General features: G+C 46.5%; 1 protein-coding gene across 7 annotated transcripts in view; it reads right to left on the bottom strand.

Annotated features, from left to right (window-relative positions):
• LOC117146812 (serine-rich adhesin for platelets) overlaps positions 1-20,383 on the bottom strand; it is a 32,858-nt gene that overhangs the window by 4,350 nt on the left and 8,125 nt on the right. The window contains exons 2-11 of one of the 7 annotated variants that reach the window (XM_033313362.1): positions 15,886-15,949; positions 15,624-15,809; positions 14,967-15,481; positions 14,715-14,900; positions 14,384-14,649; positions 13,853-14,323; positions 12,832-13,788; positions 8,112-12,770; positions 7,553-8,001; positions 2,776-7,394 (exon numbers count right to left, since the gene is read on the bottom strand). In XM_033313362.1, the coding sequence (XP_033169253.1) occupies positions 2,776-7,394; positions 7,553-8,001; positions 8,112-12,770; positions 12,832-13,788; positions 13,853-14,323; positions 14,384-14,649; positions 14,715-14,900; positions 14,967-15,481; positions 15,624-15,809; positions 15,886-15,949 (12,372 nt within the window). Of the gene's footprint in view, positions 1-1,055; positions 7,395-7,552; positions 8,002-8,111; positions 12,771-12,831; positions 13,789-13,852; positions 14,324-14,383; positions 14,650-14,714; positions 14,901-14,966; positions 15,482-15,623; positions 15,810-15,885; positions 15,950-20,383 lie in introns of those variants that run through there. The other 6 variants (XM_033313357.1, XM_033313355.1, XM_033313356.1 and 3 more) reach the window with 6 other exon arrangements.

Genomic DNA, 20,383 nt, shown 5'->3' with positions numbered 1-20,383 from the left:
TCTGCGCTTTTGTTTGCTTTGTCCGACTCCGCTTTTTATTATTTTTAAATGGGATTTTTCATTTCACGGGCACTTTTGAAAGAGGAAAAATCACCGAGCTCACTTCACACACAAGAAAAAAAAAACAGTTGAAAAAATCGTTTACGACTTTTTGTCAACCTGATTTTTTGGTGTCGCCTGTCAGTTCGTCGCGTTTGTTATGCGGCGCGTGATTTGACTTTTGGCAATTATCGTTCCGAGGAGGCTAGCAAGCGATTATGAAACATGTCTCGTCTGCAGAGTTCCTCTCTCTTTCTTTCTTTTTTTTTAGCAATTTGCAAATTGTTTTAGCTGAACTCGTTTTTATTTTCTGCCTTTTGATTTCAATTTTTTGCTCTTTTTCCCGCTGACTTCGCACATCTTGCGGACTCATCGAAAGTTGAAACCGATTATCCAGACAGGCTTGCATACAGACACAGTGCATGTGCACTTATGAATAGGCATGAGGCAATAGCCGCCACATAGAAAACAACTAGATACAGCTAGGCTGACATTTAAAAAAGGCAAAAAAAAATAAAAAATAAATAAATACAGAAGAAAAAGAAGCCCAGGCTAATGACTAAGCACATAACGAGCAATTCTACAAGTGACATTTGAAAGAGCACCGAAAGGCGGATGGAGAGGGGCAAATAAATGCATTTATAATTGCCTTGGACATGCCGAAGAATCATTTTCTGTAACCTTTGCACTTCAAGCAAAACAATTTTAGAGCATGTTTTGTAAATAATCAAGTCATGAAAATATGTTCACGACCTAAGAAACAATCAGGATCTAAGTGGGAATTGTAATAAAGTAATTAACCTATACCAAAGATTGTCTAACCAAATCTGCAAATATGAAACTTGAAAATGTACTGAAAACAAGAAAATAAATGTTTATAAAATAAAAGTTGCACGAATTATATACAAGAGTTTCCCAATTTGAAATCCTACATGTATTATATATACATTTGCGGGTTGTTAAGGTGGGGGAAGTAGTTTGTGTTCTGTTGTGGCAATAATAATTTGTATAGTACGTTTCTTTTTGTTCATTATTTTATTGTTGTGCATAAATATTTTACAACTAAAGCTAGACTTAAAGTATTTTCGGACAGAGAGGTAAAGAGTGAAAAAAATTATTCGGAAAGAGATAGAAGTAAAAGAGAACTGCGCCTGGTAAAAGCCATTTAAAGTTATTTCAAATCGATTAAGTTTGTATCCACTGAGGGTCGTTGCGTTTCTAGATAACTATATATGTATATGTTTCTAGAATATCTGTTTTTGAACCAAGGAAAGACTTCTCTCGCATCTGCATGTGTGAACAAATGTGTGTGAGTGTGGATGTGAGTGTGTGGGTGTTGTTGTTTGGGTATGGCAGCTCGAAGAATACGAATTGTTTAAATAATTTACACAGCAAAAAATATATAAAGTAGTAGAGTATTCGAATTATAAGCAGCAGCACTGGAAAATTTGGATAGACTATTAAAGCAGCCGAAATGGTTGTTTACTGAATTTGTTTCGCCGTGGTTGTTGTTAAGCCAAAGCATCGCAGCCAATTATCTACGGTTCGGCAACAAAAAGGGTTAAGCTCGCAGAAGATTCTCTTCTCTTCTCTGGCAAATCTTGCGACTGGATAAGGGCTAAGACTAGAAATAACTAACTACGCTGATTTTCTCTGGTTTCTTGTGTTTTTGTTTTGAATTTTTGTGACCTATTCTGGCACCACTGTGGTGGTGTCATCAAATGTCGCCTCCGTCGTGGTTGGCGTTTCTGTGGTTGTTGTCGTTGTCGTCGTTTTGCGGTTGCGCAGGCGTCGGCCACGCCCCTTGCGACCCATCTTTTTGCGATGCACCACATGCGTCTCGGAACTAAAGCTAACTGCCTCGCTAACTTTGCTGCCCACATCGGTGGTGCTGGTGGTGGTGCTGTTGCTGGTGGTGGTGGTTGTTTGTGTGTTCAGATTGATGCTGCCATCAATATGCCCACTAATTGCACCACTGCTAATTGTGGTTGATATTTGGGTGGGTTTAGTTTCTGAACTGTTGTCGGTGGTGACTGTTGTTTGTGTGCCTATGTGGTTGTTGTCGGAACTAATAGCGCCACTGCTAATCTCACTTGTTATTGTGCCTGTTGATTGTGTACTTTCTTGGCGAGCGTTGTCCGCGGTTGTTGTTTGTGTGTTACCACCAATAGCTTCGGAACCAACAGCGCCACTGCTAATTGTGCTTGTTGTTTGAGCATTTAGTTGGATGTCATTGTCTACATTGGTTGTTGATTGTGTGTTTAGACCAAACTGACCCATAATAACAGCACCAATTGGCATGGCTGTTAGTGTTTCGCTATTGGCTTCTGTTTTGGAAGTTGTTGTTTGTGTGTTAAGCTCAGGCTCAGTGGCCGCTTCAATGCTAAAGATTGTGGTTTCTTCAGCCACCTGATCGTCATCTGGCCTGTTGGTTGTTGTTTGTATAACTGGATTAGTGTTCACACTAATAGCACCATTGATTGTCTGATCTTGTGTGTTAAGTGTGTCGATTTCCTGAGCACCACTGCTGATGGGCGCCTGCACCACCAGCGGCTGGCGCACAGAGAAGGCGGAATTCGAGTCGCTGGCAGCTTCGGGGGCCACTGTGGTTTGGCTATTCTCGGCCAGCGACTTTTGCACCTTGCTCAGTATCACCTGATCGAGGTTGGCTATCGAAATGACCAGTGGTGAGGACTCATTGGACTCGGGTCTTAGGAGGGGTACAATGGGTCTTACGTAAGTGGGTGCCGGTGTGGTGGTCTCTCCGGTTTCGCTGGCCGGACTACTGCTACTGCTAATGGTTGTGCTCTCCTCCGTTTCGCCAATGATTGTATTGCTGCTCAGTTGCTTGCCCTTTCTGGCCGAATCAAATAGTCCCTCCAGTGAAATGGTAGAGGTCTCCAAAGCGGCAGTTAGAACTTCAGGCACCAAGGACTTGCCACTGCGATCGGTGTCACCGCTCTCGGTTTCTGGCAGAGAATTCCTAACGGGCAGCGAGACAGGACTTTGAGCCGCTGATGTGGGTTCGGTGGGCGTGTAATCTGCCACTGTGCTGTGCCCGTCGTTGATCTGAATGTCACTGCCATCCACCAAATGGACATATTTCACCACACTGATCTCGCCCAGCTGCTCCACGTGGGGCAGGGACTCCACCATCAAGGTGCTAAAGTCATGATTCGCCTTGGATTTCCTCTGAGCAGCCTTGGCCTGTTTGGAATTAATCTCGACAATGCGATTGATCTCGATTAACTTGTGCTTGGGCACCACTTCCGTTTGTATGGTGGGATAGAGGCGAACCGTTGGCTTTCTGGTCGTGGGCTCCTCTTCTTGACCCTCACCCTCGAGAAGGGTGAACACATGCAACAAGGTTGTGGCCGGCGGTGGTGCTTGAGTGGTGCTCGAGATGGTTTGATCCTGTGAATTGATGGAAGTGGCTTCATTAGCATTGGTCGCTGTTTCAATTTCGGTTACATTTTCAGTTTCTGTTTCAGTTTCAGTTTCTGGTGGCGTGTCTGTGGTGGTGGCTGTGTCTGACTGTGTGCTGGGTGGTGCTGGTGATGGTGGTGTACTGGGTGTGGTGGTCACAAAGCCCTGCTCCTGCTGCTGCTCCTCGGTGGTTTCATCTTCCACCGCCACCTCCGTACCGGTTTCCACCTCTAATCCCGTCTCGGATTCCACCTTAACCACCTTTGGCTTCAGAGCCGGATGCTTCTTACTGTGTTTGTCAAAGATCTTCTTGTTTCTCGCATTCAGTGCATCGATATTCAACTCTTCGATCAGGGAGTTCTCGCTGGCCGTCTCCGCGGCCTCTGTGGATGGACCCGAGTACTTTCTCTCGTAACTCCTGTTATTGCTGGGTATGAATGGCGCCGGTTTCAGTGGTGTCAGCGGTGTGGTGCGTTCGTAATCACTGGCCACGGGTTTCAAGGTCAAATTTGGTGAGGCCACACCCGGCGGTCGGTTAACCACACGAGGTCGCTTTGTGGTGCCAAAGCGGTTGGATGGTGTGCTATTTCCATTGGCCGAGCTTGATGGGCGATTGCGAGGATTGTAGGGCACATTTCCGGATGCGGTAGGTGGTGAGCCACTTCCGGTGGTTCCAAATGTGGGACGACTGCCCGGTGGAGCTCGATTATCCTTGGGCTTGTAAGGGGAATTAAACTTCGGCTTGTTATCTTCTTGTGCACTGTTCTCTTCACCATCTGTCTTCTCCTCCTCTTCTTCTTCATCCTCTTCTTCGTCTCCTTCTTCCTCGGAATCCTCCTCCTCGTCTTCTTCCTCACTCTCTTCTGCACCATCTTCCTGCTCAGGCTTGGACTTATCCAAAACTGGTCGGGTCTTCGGCACAAAAGGTCTTCGCAAAGTGGTTGCAAACTGATTCTGCAGTGGTTGTTCGTTGCGCTCTTCCACCTCTTCATCGTCTTCGCTATTTCCCTGAGACTTGAAGCGATCGGTTCCTGGCAATCTGGATCCCCGCGGATCACTCCTCACAAAGCCCTCTCCACGATTGCGAACACTCGAGTTGAAGGGATCAAATCTTCCGTTCTTCCTGCGCACGAATTTTGCCGTGGGTCGGGTGGTGCTAAAGGTCAGGGGGGCCTTTGTGGTGCCACCACTGGCCGAGGGTGGTGTGTAGGGTCTACGTGCGACCAGTTTTCGTTTAAAGAAGGGTCTGGCCGAGGAAACTGAGGAAGAGTCGTCATCTGTTGAAGATTCTTCTCTTTGGCTTGAGATGCTCGAGCCCTTCTCGGCCAGAAGCTTCTTCAGACGATCGTTGATCACGCCCTGTTCTCCTTCTCCCCTCGCCTGCTCTGCCTTTACTTTGTCCCTTAACTTTTGCAACTCCGACACATCCTGATCGTCCTTTTGGCCCAGGGTCTTAAACCGATTGCTAATAACTCCATCCTGTGGCTCACCTCGTGCTTGCTGCTCCTTGATCCGCTGGCGGAGATTGACAAGGTCATTATCCTGATCAGCGAATCTGGTGTGGCTGGGGACGAAAGGTTTACGGGTGGTCTCATCGGAATTATCCACACTAGCCGCAGTACTTGAGTCCACAGGCCTCAATTTGCGAACAATCTTGCGGAAACGCTTATTGCCGGTGGTGCTTGTGGTGTTTTTGTTGTTGCTGCTGGTGGTGCTTTGACTTGCTGTTGTTGGTGTGGCTGTGGTGGTGTCTGGGTTAGTGTCAGTGGCGCTATTAGTGGTGCTATCTACATTGGTGGTACTATTGCTATTGCTATTTAAGGGTCTGCGGAATTTAAGCACACGTATGCGCTTCGGTGTTGGTTTGCTGGTGGTTGTGGTTGTTGTTGTGGTTGCGTTGGAGTCTTCTTCATCCTCCTCCTCCTCTTCGCGGGAATCACCCTTAGTCTCGGTCTCTTCAGTCTGCTCATCGACTAGGGTTAGTTTAGTTACCTGGGCGCGCTGACGGCCCCCAAACGCCAATCGTCTGGCGGTGGTTGTGGTTTGGGGTTGTTGTGTTGTTGTTGGGGTGGTGTTGGTGGTGCTGCCTCTGGTGCGGCTCAATTGATAACGATTCTGAAAGCGTCGTGTGGAATTAACATCATTACCTAAGGCATTCAAACCAGCCCCACTCGTTTTCTCCTCCCCCGCATTCTCTAGACTAGCATCATTATCATCATCATCTCCATCATCATCTCCATCATTATCTTTATCATCTGTACTATCTGCCTTAATATTAGCTGTGACTGTGACTGGTTTGTTTTTGTTTGTGTAACTGTTTGACTTGAATCGATTAATATAATTGGCTACGGTGCTGTTACTACGTTGACTAGCTACATTCAGTGCGGTGCTACGGTTAGTAAGATTGTTAAGGTTAGTGGTGCCACCCCCCAAAGTATTGTTGTGGTTTAGTGTGTGGTTACTGTTCGATACCTCGGCGGAGCTATCGTTATCTTCTTCTTCATTGTTTTCATCGCCGTTGTCCGAGTCAGTTTCTGTATCGATGCTATCTGTCTCTGTCTGTTTTTGAGTGGTTGTTCTGAGTGGTTGTCTTTGCCTGTTGGCCAGCAGTTGACTAAGTCGTGAACGTGCTGTAGTGCTTGTAACTTGAGGATCTACGGATTCTTCTTGATCATCATCCCCATCCTCGTTTTCGTCGTACTCCTCGTCGGGTTCTTCCTCGTTATCTTCCTCTGGTCGGTGGTAAAGGTTTCTATTGATTGCCACCAGATTTCGTCGCGTACTGGAGCTAACTCTCAGTGGTGCAGCGGTGGTGCGACGAGCGGCAAAATTGGGTGGGCTACGTGCTGGCACCGCAGCTGCAGCCTCCTCCTCGTCTTCAGGGGTGGGTTTCAGAGCGCGATGGCGGTTTGTTTGAAGGAAGACAGCTCGTGGTGGTGCCAGCTGCTCCTCTTCCTCTCCGTCGTCATCATCATCATCGCCGTTTTCCCCACCCTCGTTGTTTGTAGTTTGCGGTGTTGTAAAGCGATTACGCGAGCGGTTCAAGGCCGCATACGGACGTCGTGTGCTTATCTCGTCGCCGTTCGTCGATCCCGGTGTGGTTGCTGTGATGGAAGTCGCATTAAATCGCCGACGTGACGGAATCGGTCGACGCGTTGTTCTTCTTGTCTCGCCCTGATCTATTTCATTGTCGGCACTAGGATTTGCAGTCGTCGTTGTTGTTGACCCGCTGGTCGCATTGAAGCGTCGGCGTATTAAAAGTTGCCGTCTTGGTGAAGTTGTAGTTGCCGCTTTTGGTGTTGAACTCTCCGTATCATTTGGATCGATCTCATTCTCGAGATTGTCATCAGCGACGGGGGCAACCGTAGTGGTTGTTGTTATGGTGCCATTAAAACGGCGACGAATTACCAACTGACGACGTGAGGTGGTGCTTGCTGGTGTAGTGGTGGTCGTTGTTGTTGATGTGGTTTCAGTTTTAGGTCCGCTATCTTCCAGAGGGATTTCATTGTCATCGTCTATATAGGCTTCCAGTTCGGGTTCTTCAGTGCTGGTGTCTTCAGCCTCTTCGGGAGCTTTCTTGCTAACTTCGTCATCTGTTTCTTTGATTGCAACCTTATTTTCTTTAGCATCATCGTTTACCTCCTGTTCAGGAGTTACTGTGGTGGATTCCGTTTCTTCATCTTCACTTCCATTATATTCAGTGCTACTTTCCGCTGACTTCTCAGTGGTCGTTGTAGTTGTTACTCTGCGACTAATGCCCACATAAGGTTGTCTTGTACTTTTGGGTGTTGTGGTTGCTGCCTCGGTGGTTGAATCAGTTGCTTCCTCGGTGGTTGTGGTGGTGCTTCCCCTGCCTCTCAATCTATTTAAGCCGGAATAGAGGCGTCTTGTGGTTGATTCCACCTTTAACTCTTCCTCATTGTCTTTACCTTAAATAAATAAAATGGTTTTCAATTAGTTGGGTTCGACTTAACACTCATACTGCTACGAAAATGAAATGCAATCAAAAGTCATTTGTCAAATCACTTGTATTTGCATTACTTATTTTGTTTCCATATTTTTACTTCAGATAAATGAAAATACTTACGTATATCTGAAGAATCTGAGTCCTTTACAGCATTAACGGGCCTTCTAGGTGTAAAAAGTCGTCTGGTAGGTAGTTTTATGGATGGTGTCACAGTTGTTGTGCTGGGCGATGGTCCTTCATTGTCTTTAGTTTCTTCATCGTCCTCTTCACTGTTTTCTGTTCTAGAGGGTACCGGCGTTGTTGAGCGAATACGGAAACGCTGGGGGACGCTGTAGCTCCTCCTGGTTGTTGTGTCTAGTGGTTCACTTTGGGTCTTTTCCTGTAACCTGATGGACAGGGTCAAGCGGGTGCGGTTTAATCTGGTGTAGGTGCGTAAAGCCCTGGCTTCATCTTCGCCTCTTTCCTTTTCTTCTAGAAGAGAAAGGCTTACAATCTTAGAGGTCTCATTGCTCGAGTCTGTTGCTAGTGGTATTGTTTTAAATGCTTTTCCCTGTCGCTGGCCTTTTATTCTGCCTTCGGGAACTTCATCATCTTCATCCTCGTCGATTTCAGCGGTTATTTCATCATCGTCTAGGGTTTCCTCTCCTGATCCGACCAAATTTGCCCCCGGGTGACCTACTTTGACCCGGGGGTTTTCAATAAAAAATGACCGAGTTCGGCATTGATTTCCTTGGCCTGCGCCATAGCCTCGCGATGTCCTTCGGTCTCTCCGTCATCGCCCAGAGAATTATGTGGCGTCTCACTTTCACTAACATTGAACACATCATGAATTTGTTGCTTAATATTAACAGTCACACTTTCGATATCCGGTGGTGCGGGGGACTTGTCGATATAGGTAATTGGTGAATCCTTTACATACTGATAGTACTTTCTTCTGTGGTAAATTGGCAATGAAAGCTTATCATCGCCTTCATCTTCTGCGGCTTCACTTCCCTTGGTGATTGTCTGGACTTCTAGTTTATTTTCCGTTTGCAAACGGTTTATGGCATTGCTCAGCTGCACTTTAAGATCACTTAAGTCTTCTTCAGTGGTTGTTGTTTCAGGGATTGATGTTGTTGTGGTGGTGCTAGATTTGAGACGATTTATAAACTTTTGCTTGGCCGCTGCCAACTGATCTGTTGAAGATTCATCTTCAACAGGAACTGGTGTGGTAGTTGTTGTGCTCACGGGCCTTCTATAAGCGAGAATCCTTCTGGTGGTGCCTTCTATAGAAGTGGGGGTGGATTCTTCTGTGGACTCTTCTTCTACTGGTGCTGGGGTGGTTGTTCTGCTGACAGGTCTTTTGAACGCAAGAACTCTTCTGGTGGTGGCCTCAATGGGGGCTGCAGTTGCCTCCTCAGTAGACTCAGCTTCTATTGAAGATGGGGTGCTTGTTGTGCTCACTGGTCTTCTGAAGTTGAGAACTCTTCTAGTGGTAGCTTCTGAGGTTGTTGTGGGTTCAGTAGATGTTGTAGTTGGTTCTTCAGTGGTTGTGCTAGCTTTGGAGGGACGCTTGAAAGCGAAGCTCGCCCTGCGGGTGCTAGCCTCGATATTTTGCGGTGTTTCCGTAGTTGTTGTTTTGGTTGTTGTCGGTCTAGTTCTTCGGATTATAGTCCTGGCCGTAGTGCTCACACGTGGCGCCTCCTCAACTTCGTTCCCAGCTTCCTGACCTGCTTCATACTCGAATTCTTCCACCTCTTCGTGCTCGATGGTTTCCTTGGGTTTCTTAAGTAAGCGTCTTCGCGTTTTGGTAACTGTTGTCTCTGTTTGGGCTTGTTTCTTGCGGGTGCTACGTGAGGCAAAGTCCAAGGCCAGCAGCGAAGAAAGATCATTACTCTGGAATCGCACGGATCCACGATTGCGGGTCACTGTGCGAGGCGTGGTGCTCGGCGCTGGTGGGTGGGTCACTTCATCGATAATGTACTCATACTCCGCGGGTTTCTCCTCTATGGTTTTCGTGTGAATGCGTTTCACAACCTTTTGACCAGCGTCGAGAGTGCGGACGTAGGTGGTGCGAGTGCGGGTGATTCCATTGCCTAAGCTTTCGGTTTTTGTGGTGGTACGGTTTCGAACGGCATTCAAGGAAACCCGACCAGTGGTTGCCTTCTCCTCAGCTTGTGGTGGTTGTGCCTCCGTATCTTCTTCATTGGATGTAGTTGATTGACTAGCAGGTCTATCAGTGCTCGTAGTGCTATGGTTGTTTCTCGCTCGCTTGTTGGCATCTGCCGCTAAAAGAGAGGAGAGATCTCCCTCCTTGCGGGGCCTAAAATTGCCTCTGACTATAACTCGACGTTTAGGCAAAGCAGCGGTGGTCTCACTCTCGTGTTCATTGTCCTTTGTCTCTTCTGTAGTACTTGTTGTGCCTTCTGTGGTAGTGCTGGTACGGAAGAAACTACGCCTGGTGGAGCTACTAACTTCGGAGTCTTCTGTAGTTGCTGTTGTTGTGGCTTCTGTAGAACTTGGCTTAGTGAAAAGCGAACGACGAGTGGTGATAATATTCACTACAGCATCATCATCTACAGAGCTGCTACTGATTTCTTCAGTGGTGCTACTTCTGAAGAACGAACGGCGCGTTGGACCCTCGGTGGTTGTCTCGACTTCAATCTCTGGTTCCGTGGGGCTGCTAGGTTCTTCAGTGGTGCTGCTAGCTGCTTCAGTGTTCCTAGTTCTAAAGAAAGAACGACGTGTTGGACCGTCAGTTGATATCTGGGCATCACTGTCTGCTTCAGTGGAGCTGCTTGGTTCCGCTGTGGTGCTAGTTCTGTAAAAACTACGTCGTTTTGGTCCTTCTGTGGTTGTCTGAGCCTCACTCTCCGCTTCAGTGGTGCTGATTCTGGTGCGCACAATAACTCGACGTCTTGGGTTTACGGTGGAAGTGGTTCCTTCTTCTGGCACAGATGCAGGAGTAGTTGAGCTAAGCCGGTTAAATGTACGCCGAGTGGGTTTTTCTGTTGTTGTCGAAGAATCATCTTGGAAACTGACTGGGCTGCTAGTTGTACTGATTTCTATAAATTCCGTACTGCTTGCAGGACCTTCACTGGATTCATCGTTGATATCAGAGGCAATTTCTTTTTCAATGGCTTCTGAATTAGGTTCAGTGGTGCTGCTTACTTCTTCAGATTGTACAGTTGTGCTGCTAATTGGGGCTTCAGACGAGTTCATTTCCGTTGAAGATTCTCCATTATCAATCTCAGAAGAAGACTTTTTGTCGGTTTCAGCACCTAGATTGGCTTCTTCAACGACGGTATTCAAATCTGCGGTGCTGCTGGAGCTTTCTTCAGTGGTGCTGCTTACAGATTGTTCCGAAGAACTGCCGACATCTGAAGTTTCTGATAACAAAGTGGTAATCTCGAGCTGTGGTAGTGCAGCTTCAGTTACAATTTCGGGAGATTCCTGTTCGGTTGCCGTGTTGCTGTCATCAGTATTCTCGCTTCCAGCAGGCGCCTTCGTCTCTCCCCTCTTCTCATCATCAATTATTTCAGCAGCCACATTTTCATCTTCGGTGGTGCTCTCCACAATCTGTCCACCTCTGCTAATAGGTTGGTGCGGTGGAGTTGGTTTGGCTGCTTCGCCGAAATTCCTCACAAAGCTGGAACTGCGTCCGGCAGTGAGATGAGCACCGCCTTCGGAATCGCGAGTAATGGCTTTGTAGTGGATTTGAGAGTCATCTAAGCTCGCTTTGCCAGCAGAGCGTTGGATGCTCTGGTAGTTGCGGGAACCGTGCGATGGTGTCGCAGTTGCCACCTCGAGAGCCACCTCGGACTCATCCTCGGCGGAATTCAGGCGGCGACTGCGGAACTTAGTGGTGGTTTGAAGCTCGTCTTCCACTATTGATTCGGTGTTCAACTGCTTGCCGGCAAAGCGTCGGGAGTTCTTATCGTCGCCCCCTAAAGAATTGGGAACCACTGTGCGCTGCGATGCAGGACGTCGCACCGCACGCCAAGTGTACTTGGTATGCTGCTGGGTGGTACTTAGGTCGTCGGTATCGATTTTGTTGGATTGGGATTGACTTAAACTAGAGCTAACTACATCATGCCTTAAGCTATCATTGCCACCGTTACCAGCTACTTCTACTTGGGATTCTTGGTGGTGCAGTGAGGAGGTTTTGGTTCGTGTGTTGATTGCGGTTGCTGTTGGAAGACTGGCACTCACCTTGGGCCTATCCCCTGGAGATAGTCGTGTCTTCTTCACTACTTGCGCAACTGCATCGGTTTCGTTATCGTTATTATCGGTATTGTTATCATTATCGGTTTGGGGAATAGTGGTGGTTGTGGTGCTAGCTGTGGGTCGCGTGCGACGTCGGGGATAACCAAAGGGTCTGGGACTAGAAAGGTTTGGTTCGGAGGTTGTTGTTTGGGTCTGCTCTGTTTGGGGTTGCCTTCTGCCCGGGTTGGTTCTAATGCTATTTAAACTACTCAAACCGTTTGTTGTTGGACTAGCATCGTTCGCAGCTTCTGCATTGTTGTTGTTGTTGCTGTTCTTGGTTGTTGTTGTTGTGGTTATGCGTCGACGGTTGGTGGTTGCATACTTGTATTGGGTCTTGGTTTTCGTTACCTCGCTGTCCTCGTCCACGTTGTTAACGTCATTCAGTTCGTTGTTGCCCGTGGTGGTTGTTGTTGTGGTTTTCAGTGTCGTTGTTGTGGTGTCCAGTTCGGGTTGTTCCGTTGTTGTTGTGCTTGTTGTTGTCGGTGTTGATGTTTCTAAGTCGGGACTGGGAGGAAGGTGGGTGGGTGAGGCTTCGCTCAACTCGGTGGCTAGCAGGGAGTCTGAGCTAATGCCATTGGCGGTTGTTGTTGGGACAGTGGATGCTACAATTGGTGTGGGTGTGGTGGTTATAGTATGCAAGTTATTAGTTATGGATGTGGTGGTGGTTGAGGTGCTTTCATTTGGCTCAGTGGTTTCGTTAGTTGAGGTGGTGGTTTCGGACTGGGTGGTGGTGCTGGGTGTTGTTGTGATGTTCTCTTCTGTTGGTATTTGGTTATTCAGTTTCACATTGTTGTTGTTATTGCTGCTGTTGTAGTGGCTGTTGTTGTTGTTGTTGGTGGTGGTGCTGGCCTTGGCAGTCTCAGTGCCGGCGGTTGTTGTTGTTGTAGTTGTAGTTTCTGGTGTTGCTGTTGTGGTGGTGGTTGTTCTGCGGCCGATGCTCGCATATTTACGTGTGTTTGTGGATTGTTTGCTCTGTACCGTGACAATATCCTTTTGGTCGTCCTCGTACTCTTCCTCTTCGTCTTCTGTTGGATCTTCGGAATCCTCGGCAGTGGCACTCTTAGTGGGTCGTGTACGCTCGAAGTATTTGTAACTGAAAAGCGTAGATTTTACGATTAATGACAATCACCTTAAAACATACTTCACCCACTCACCGATTGGTTGTCGAACTGGGTGCCGCTTCCGTGACTTCTGGGGATGCCGTGGTGCGTCCACGAGTACGGCTCAAGGTGGCATAGGATTTTACCTGTGTCTGGGTATGTTGCTCTGCCTCTTCGTTGGATTCTTCTGCTGGCGGTGCCACCGTAGTGGGCCTGGAGCGTCTGAGACTTGTGTAAGACGGAGTGATAGAGCTCAAAGGACGACGGGTTGTTGTCTCAACTTCGGCCAGGTTCTCCTCCTCTTCCTGCTGATCTGTATGCTCCTCATCATCTCCCTGACTCGCAGATCGATGGCGATTGATGGTCACATATTGTTTGCGTTCCTTTAGGAAACCATCGAACTCAGCCAATTTTTCAATGCCCTCGTTCTGTGGACCTTGGCGACTGTTGCCCCTCAGAACTGAAGAATATTTGGAGTTTGTGTTGGAGGTGAGAGTCGATGAACCCCTTGACGAACTGCTCGAAGCAGTGGCTTCTGTGCTTGTCTCTGTCGCATCGCTGATCTTAAAACGATTGCGGCTGAAGGAACTCAATGTTCCAGGTCGACTGAGCACACGATCATACAGAGATTTGCTTATAGTCGACGGAGTAGTGGCTGCTCCAGTGGCAGAATTTTCCTTCAATGTAATCGATCCATCCTTGTTACGCAAAAGATGCTTCTCCAGCTGCTCCACGCCACCCACTTTGCGAATCAAATCAATCAGTTCCTTAATCACCTGTGGATCCTCCTCAGCATCGGTGGATTTGCTTGGCGACAGCTCGTCAGTATCTTCTTCGTATTCCAGGTCTTCATCAACAGTGGATGGAGTAGTCGTCGTGGTGGTCGTAGTGCTTGTTGTGGTGGTGGTGCGAGGATATACTGGACGAGCCGTGGGAGCAGCTGTTACTCGATTGGAACGCACTGTGGTGGTTGCCGGTGTTGTGGAGGTCACTGGTGCCGCCGTTGTAGATCTAAGGCGGAGAAGTGTACAAAGTTTAGTAATGAAAATAACAAAAATTACACATTTAAACATACTTTTTGGTCTTGCAGGGCACATTGCGAGCAAAGTCGCAGGAATCGGCAGCGGGATTAAAGTAAAGTCCCGATGGACAAGTGAACATGTGAGCCACAATTCCTAGACCAGACGGTCCACTATCCAGGCACCAGTAGTACTTCTTGCAATCTCTTGGATGCTGGAAGAATCCCTCCTCCTCGCACTTAAAGTCCGAACCTGGATCGGGAGTCGTTGGTGGTGGCGGCGTGGTAGATGCCCTGCCTCCAATGTAAAGAGAGGATCCCTCGGCTTCGGTCAGTTTGAAGGTGGTGCTTGGCGGTGGTGCCTGGGTGGAGCTCACAGCTGGTCTCCTTGTGGCACTGGGTCTCCTGGAACTGAGTGGAGCTTCGGTCTTGCCATTTATACGGTTCCTGTTGCTGGCATTATCGCGACTGCGAGATCTTGATGGCTTCTGTGGTCCACTTGGTTTGGCCACCTCGTTGATGCCCAGTCTGAAATAGATTGAGAACATTGCAATCTTTGCACGACGCCAAAGAAATCCATTAACTTACCCCAATGCCTCCACCATGGCTTCCTTGGCAGCCTCGATAAGAGGATATGGCTTTCCGTTGCATGTGCCGCGGAAATCATCGTTATCGATGGCCCAGAACATAATGCCGCCCAGTCCCTGGGCTACCACATATTCGGCCTTCTTGCGTACGATAGCCTCATCATCGTAGCCCACCCACTGATTGCGTCTGTAGGCATAGGGACCCATAACATTGGCATTCGGCTGCACCACAGTCCACTCGGGGTCGTCCTTGAGGGTCTGGCAGATCTGGTGGGGATTAAAGGGGGTTAGTTATTCCTCAAAACCGATATTCACATATATCTTTAGCTTACCTCATAGTAAGCCAGGTATCCCTTTTCTCTAGTGGCATCACCCTGTTCTCCCGGACCCTCTGCAGGTGCTCCCAGTTCGGTGCTCTCCTCGTTGATCAAAGTATAGGATCGGCCATAGGTGGGTATGCCCAGAACAAGCTTGTCACGATCTGCACCCGCTTTCAGATAGTATTTGATGGAGTAGTCCTACACGGATATAAGAAAAGCTATTTAGTAAGATATTGAATATCTTTAAATATGTTGTAAACTCACAATATTTAACTCAGCATCGTAGTTGTACTCGGAGTCCTCCTCCAGCGAATAGAGCGGAGCATGATGGTTAACCGATGGCTCGTGGGAGGAATGGAAATCGTAGGTCAGCACATTGAACCAATCCAGATACTTGTTCAACTTGGGCACGTCGTAACCCTTGTCAATGTACTCGATGCCAGCAGGAACGGCCATGGTCAACAGGAGACGAGTGCGTCCGGTCTTCTCCGCTTCCCTTTCGAATTCGGCCCTCAGCTCTTGGACAAACTGGGCATAGTTATCACGATCCCGGGACTTGCCGCCCTCTCGATGGGCTGGATATTCCCAATCCAGGTCGATGCCATCGAAATGGTTCTGTCGCAGGAATTTCAGGATGTTCTTGATGAACTGCTGCCGACGCTCGTTACTAGCCACCAATGGAGAGAATCTGGAACTCGCCTCGTTCCATCCGCCAATGGCAATCATGGTCTTCAGCTGTTTGTTGTACGTTTTGAGTCCAGTGAACTTGGCATAGCCACCTGGATGAGAGAGAGAGAGAAAAAGAGAGGGGGCGATGGGGATGAAGGGATGCATCGTCATCAGACGGACAGGAAATTAAAGCCGAGTCAAATTAACTCGCCGGAAGGACGGGGGCGTGTCTGCGTTTGTCTGTCCACTCACCCTGCTCGATGTCCTGGTACTTGTCAAAGGGCTTCATTTGGTTATCCTTGGTGAATCCACCGAACGCGTACACCAAATGTGTACACAGGTATGGATTTATGTTCTGCGGATTGAATTTGGCAGTGCCCGGCCGATAGACACTCCAGTTTGTATAGTAGCAGACCACGCGACCCTCGCTGCTGGCTTCTGTTTTTGATAGAAACGTAATTGAGATGGGAACAAATTACTACAGGATACTGGAAGGCATTTAAGAACGACCTACCATTTATGCAATAGGCAAGAGCGCAGAGCAGGAAGAGCGTTTGCCAGGCCGCTCCACGCCGGAACTGCAATGAAGGAAAAAGAACATTAGCGAATTACGACAATTATAATATATCGATTCGATCTTTAAGATTTCGACCAGCACGAGGCGGAAGCCATCGGCGGGCAGGCCAATTTGCATAACGATATCGTAGATCCGATCGCCATCAGCCATCAGCATTGACACAGTGACATCTATGGATGGATGTGCGGATCGATGGATGAGGGACGGGGAGGGGGCTTAGAGATCGGAAGGGGACCGCATAAATCTGGGCGAAACAAAAGACCAAAGACACGAACTCGAAGATGTGGTTCCCATGAAGGTCGACCATCCAATCGCCTCTTACATAATCATGCATGTGGTATGATGTGACGAGATGAATTTCATATGCAAATCGTCGAGCTAATCAGATGCAAGTGCCACGCCCCATTTTTGGTGTTATAAGAGGGGCGGCTGCTGCTGATGACTAGGAAGTTGTAGTACACATACTCTTATTGTTTGCGGAGCACCACTATGCGCTCACTGTGAGTCATAGTCATAAATATCTTAAACGGATTTTCATATTAAAATGCCAAAGTGTTACAACAGCAGCCACAATGGGCCCAAATCATTTTGGATTTTGGTCAGCAACCGAAAGAGAAACAACACCAGATTACATAAGAAATCCGTACCAAAAACTCGACTTTGATTGCGTATGCGTGTGTGTGAGACATGCCGGTTTTTGTTTTCTGTTTCTTTTTAATTTTGTTTTTTTTTTTGGACTCACACACACACTCTGTAATCGTTCATTCATCGAAGTGAATTTTACACATAGCGAACAAAATGCTTGGAAATAAAATTGATCAAGTCAAGACAACAGCATCATCACCACCATAGGCCATCACCATCGAAAATCATCTGCCGAACAGGTTGGATTGCCGTGGCTCATAACTAATTAGCAAGCTGGCTTTAATACCTCTCTATATACTGTATAGTATAGTGTATACTATATACCATGTGATTATGAGATGAACAATCAAGTTTGCTAATTGCATTAACGCGCCGCAGGGGAACTTTCTTTTCGCAAAAAACAATTATCTAAAAATAAAGGGAAATTTTGTTATACCAACTGTTAAGTACTAAAATTTGGAATTAAATTTCATTTCAGACAGCCTCATCTTTGCCGACAGAAGAACATCACTTCTGAAGGCCAATTTTGTTCAAATGTCAGAAAGGTTAAATCTAACATAAACTAGTTTCACTTGTTTGGTGTTGCATAAATAATACGACACAATCTAAGACTAAGTTATGCAGAAAACTATAAAAATGCCAGTAAATTCTGTTTTAATGAATTATGGAAAGCAATAATGGTAAATCTCTTTGACGGCAATCCCTCATAAAAGTCACAAGTTTTCAGCTAAAAGTATTGAAAATACTTTGAGTAGAGAATGGAACTTCATTGGCTACTGGATATAGCCACCCTTCTAAGTTCTTAGCCCAGATTCAAACTTTCAAGATTTCCGCTGAAAGCGGCGACAATATTGCACTTTCAAAACGCTGCAAAAAAAAGAAAAATGTCGGGAGCGTTTTTTATATCCCCGCACTTTTGAGCTCTTTGGCGTTTCAAAGCTTTCCCCCTTTTAGCCGTAAATCGCAGTCGTATCCATATCCGGCATACATACTTATTTTCCGATGTGGTGGCGGTAATGTTGTCCCATTTTTATGCCAAAAGCCAATACACTCGAGACAATTCTGGCGGAGGGGTAATGGCATATTTACCTAGTGCCAAACGAACCGAAACGAAGCGAAATATTTATAAAAATGTGTGTGGACATTGATTGGGTCATTGGACCAGCATAGGTAAACAAGATATGTTTATGGAACGCTGTGGCAATTTACATTTATATATAGCCATCATTTACATGGTGGTTAGTTTGGTTTGGTTAAGTTGGCTTACGCATTGCTTAACATTGCTTTATGGCAGCGACTGCAGCAGCTGCTTACATAAAATTGCATGCCAAAATAAAAAAAAAGGCTACTCAAAAATAAATAAACGGAGAAAAAGTACGAAGCTAAACAACTTAAATGAAAATGAAATGACAACAATTTGGATTGTACAATGCGCATTCGCATTCGCATTCGCAATTCGCAATTCGCATTTCGCATTGATTGGCCAGCAAACTCTTTGCTTTGACAAATTTGTCGATTTTACGCAAAGTGAACAGCAGCAACATCGGCAACACATGTACTTAAAGGCAAATGCCAGATTTGTTTTCAGTTTAGTTACAATTACAGTTTCAGCTTTAGTATTTTGCTTTTGTATCGGTGCAGCCTTATTTTCTTTTAATTGCAACTAGCGGTTGGCAATTAAAATCAGGCTAAATGTGGCCTGGTCGACTGTGTTGCTGCTGCTGTTGCTGCTGCTGTTGCTGCTGCAACACCACTGTTGATGTGGCTGCAGGGCGCTGAAACAGCAGCTTCCACAGCGGGCCAAAATTGAGAATCGTTTTGGCCGGATTTACAGCCCCATCGGCGGTACAATTTATGGACAAGTTGCTGTTGCAGTTAGCTGATGTTGCTGCTGTTGCTGCTGTTGCTGCTGCTGCTGCGACAACAAGTTGCAACACTTGCGGAGATCCAGTGTGTGTGGCACATTTATACAGGCACTACTCACTTGTGTATATACATACATATATGTACTGCAACTGCAGCTGGATAGCCCGTTGCTTACGTAAGGCATCGCATTACGACAAAATAAAACCGAAAAAAAATACACAAAAAATGCACAAATATTGCGTATACATATGCAATTTTCTCAGTTGCAGTGTGGTTTGCATAAAATCTGGATTTAACCTTGAATCTTGGCGAGCAAAAACTGCCTCATAAATCGCCGCCAGTTGCTCTCGATTTATGTGGTATTGGGACCAGGTCGATTTTGCCTTTGTGACTTTGAGAACTTTTGAGATCATGAGAAGCGGATTGTCGATCCAGATACTTAATACTCAATACTTGAGCTGTTTGCCCATTAGAAACCGCTTGTTTCGCTGCCTGACAGACATGAATCAAGTGGGTCTACAAAGAGATACTTCTGGACATGTTAAACAATCCCTAACTAAATAAGTATCCAATCAATGCTTCGTGGAATAAGTTTCACAGATTTATGTATTCAATTAAAGTTATTCCCATTTATTTAGTTTAATAAGTTATTCATCAAATTATCTAATGCTTAATTTTATGGCAGCTTAGTGATTAATGGAATTACACATATGCATTATTACTATTAATTGGTACACACTCAATAAATTTTTTGTTGCTCACTATATTAACTAGCCACTAATTACCTTTTATGGAAATGAATTAGGTTTAGTTTTGGCTATTTGGATAATACAGTTTTCGTATGATTTTTATAGCGTTTACAATATGACTTGGCATGTTTATGGCTTTAACACTTTTCTTGGGCAAATAAAAATATACGACGAATTCCCGAAAATGACTCAAATGTGTAAGGAAACCAATTTTTCGACAAAACAAATTTATGTGCAGTGCGCTGGGGATATTTACACTATGCTTGGGTGCTTGTTTTTTCTTCCAAACACTCGTGAATCATGTGTGAATATTTGAGTAAATTGTGGGTCTGCTGGCCATCAATCTTGGGCCACACAAAAAAATTCCGCAGATAATGCTCCGGCTATTCATAACAGGGATTATGAGGCCAGCTATGCAGCTGGCCATCCAGATCAGCACTTACACATTCACAGCCGAAAAGCATGACTTGGCCAAAATGCTGTTGTGGTTAAATAAAGTTAAGTTCAGCTCAGTTCAGTTCGGTTCAGTTGAGTTTGGCTCTTGAATGCAACTTAAAATTCAAAGGGGGTCCGCTGCAGTACCGCTCCCGCCTGGAAATTGACTGGAAATTTCCGTAGCACGTAGAATGTGCCGCACATCATGTCACGTTCCAGGTACCAAAGAGCGTCGCAATGTCAACGCCCCAAAAAGTAAAACAAAAGCAACGCGCGGACCCAGAGATCAATGTCTGCCCAAGAGACATTGCGTATACGCCCCGTTCGACGCCGGCACCGGATGGTTCGGGGAATGTTTGAATTTTTGGCATGCGGGCGGGCAGCAAGCGGGTGTGTCGTGATGAAGAGTTTTGTAAACAAAAGTTTTGACATTTCAACAGGCCACTCGACTTGTCCAGAGGAGCCATAGTCACTTGGAAAACATCACCAGCACCGTTGCCTTCAGGATTGGGTGTGCCAAAGCCACAGCCCATGGGCCAAAATCCAAAAACCACCGGCACAATGCCACAGATCTTTTGCCGATAAGCTGATGCCATTAACTCATGCATTTAGCCCGGATTTATGCCGTGCGAAAGTTGAGCATTGTTGGCCAACATCGAGATTAGCGTGCGAATCTATTTTCCCAGTCGCCAAAACGAAGTCCAAAAGTCGCGGGCATTCAGTTTTTAGTTTCCCCCAAC

The sequence above is a fragment of the Drosophila mauritiana genome, chromosome X, assembly GCF_004382145.1.
Source record: "Drosophila mauritiana strain mau12 chromosome X, ASM438214v1, whole genome shotgun sequence".
Classification (NCBI taxonomy): Eukaryota; Metazoa; Arthropoda; class Insecta; order Diptera; family Drosophilidae; genus Drosophila; species Drosophila mauritiana.
Note: the sequence above shows the minus strand (reverse complement) of the source record. Positions and strands in the feature narration are given on the sequence as shown.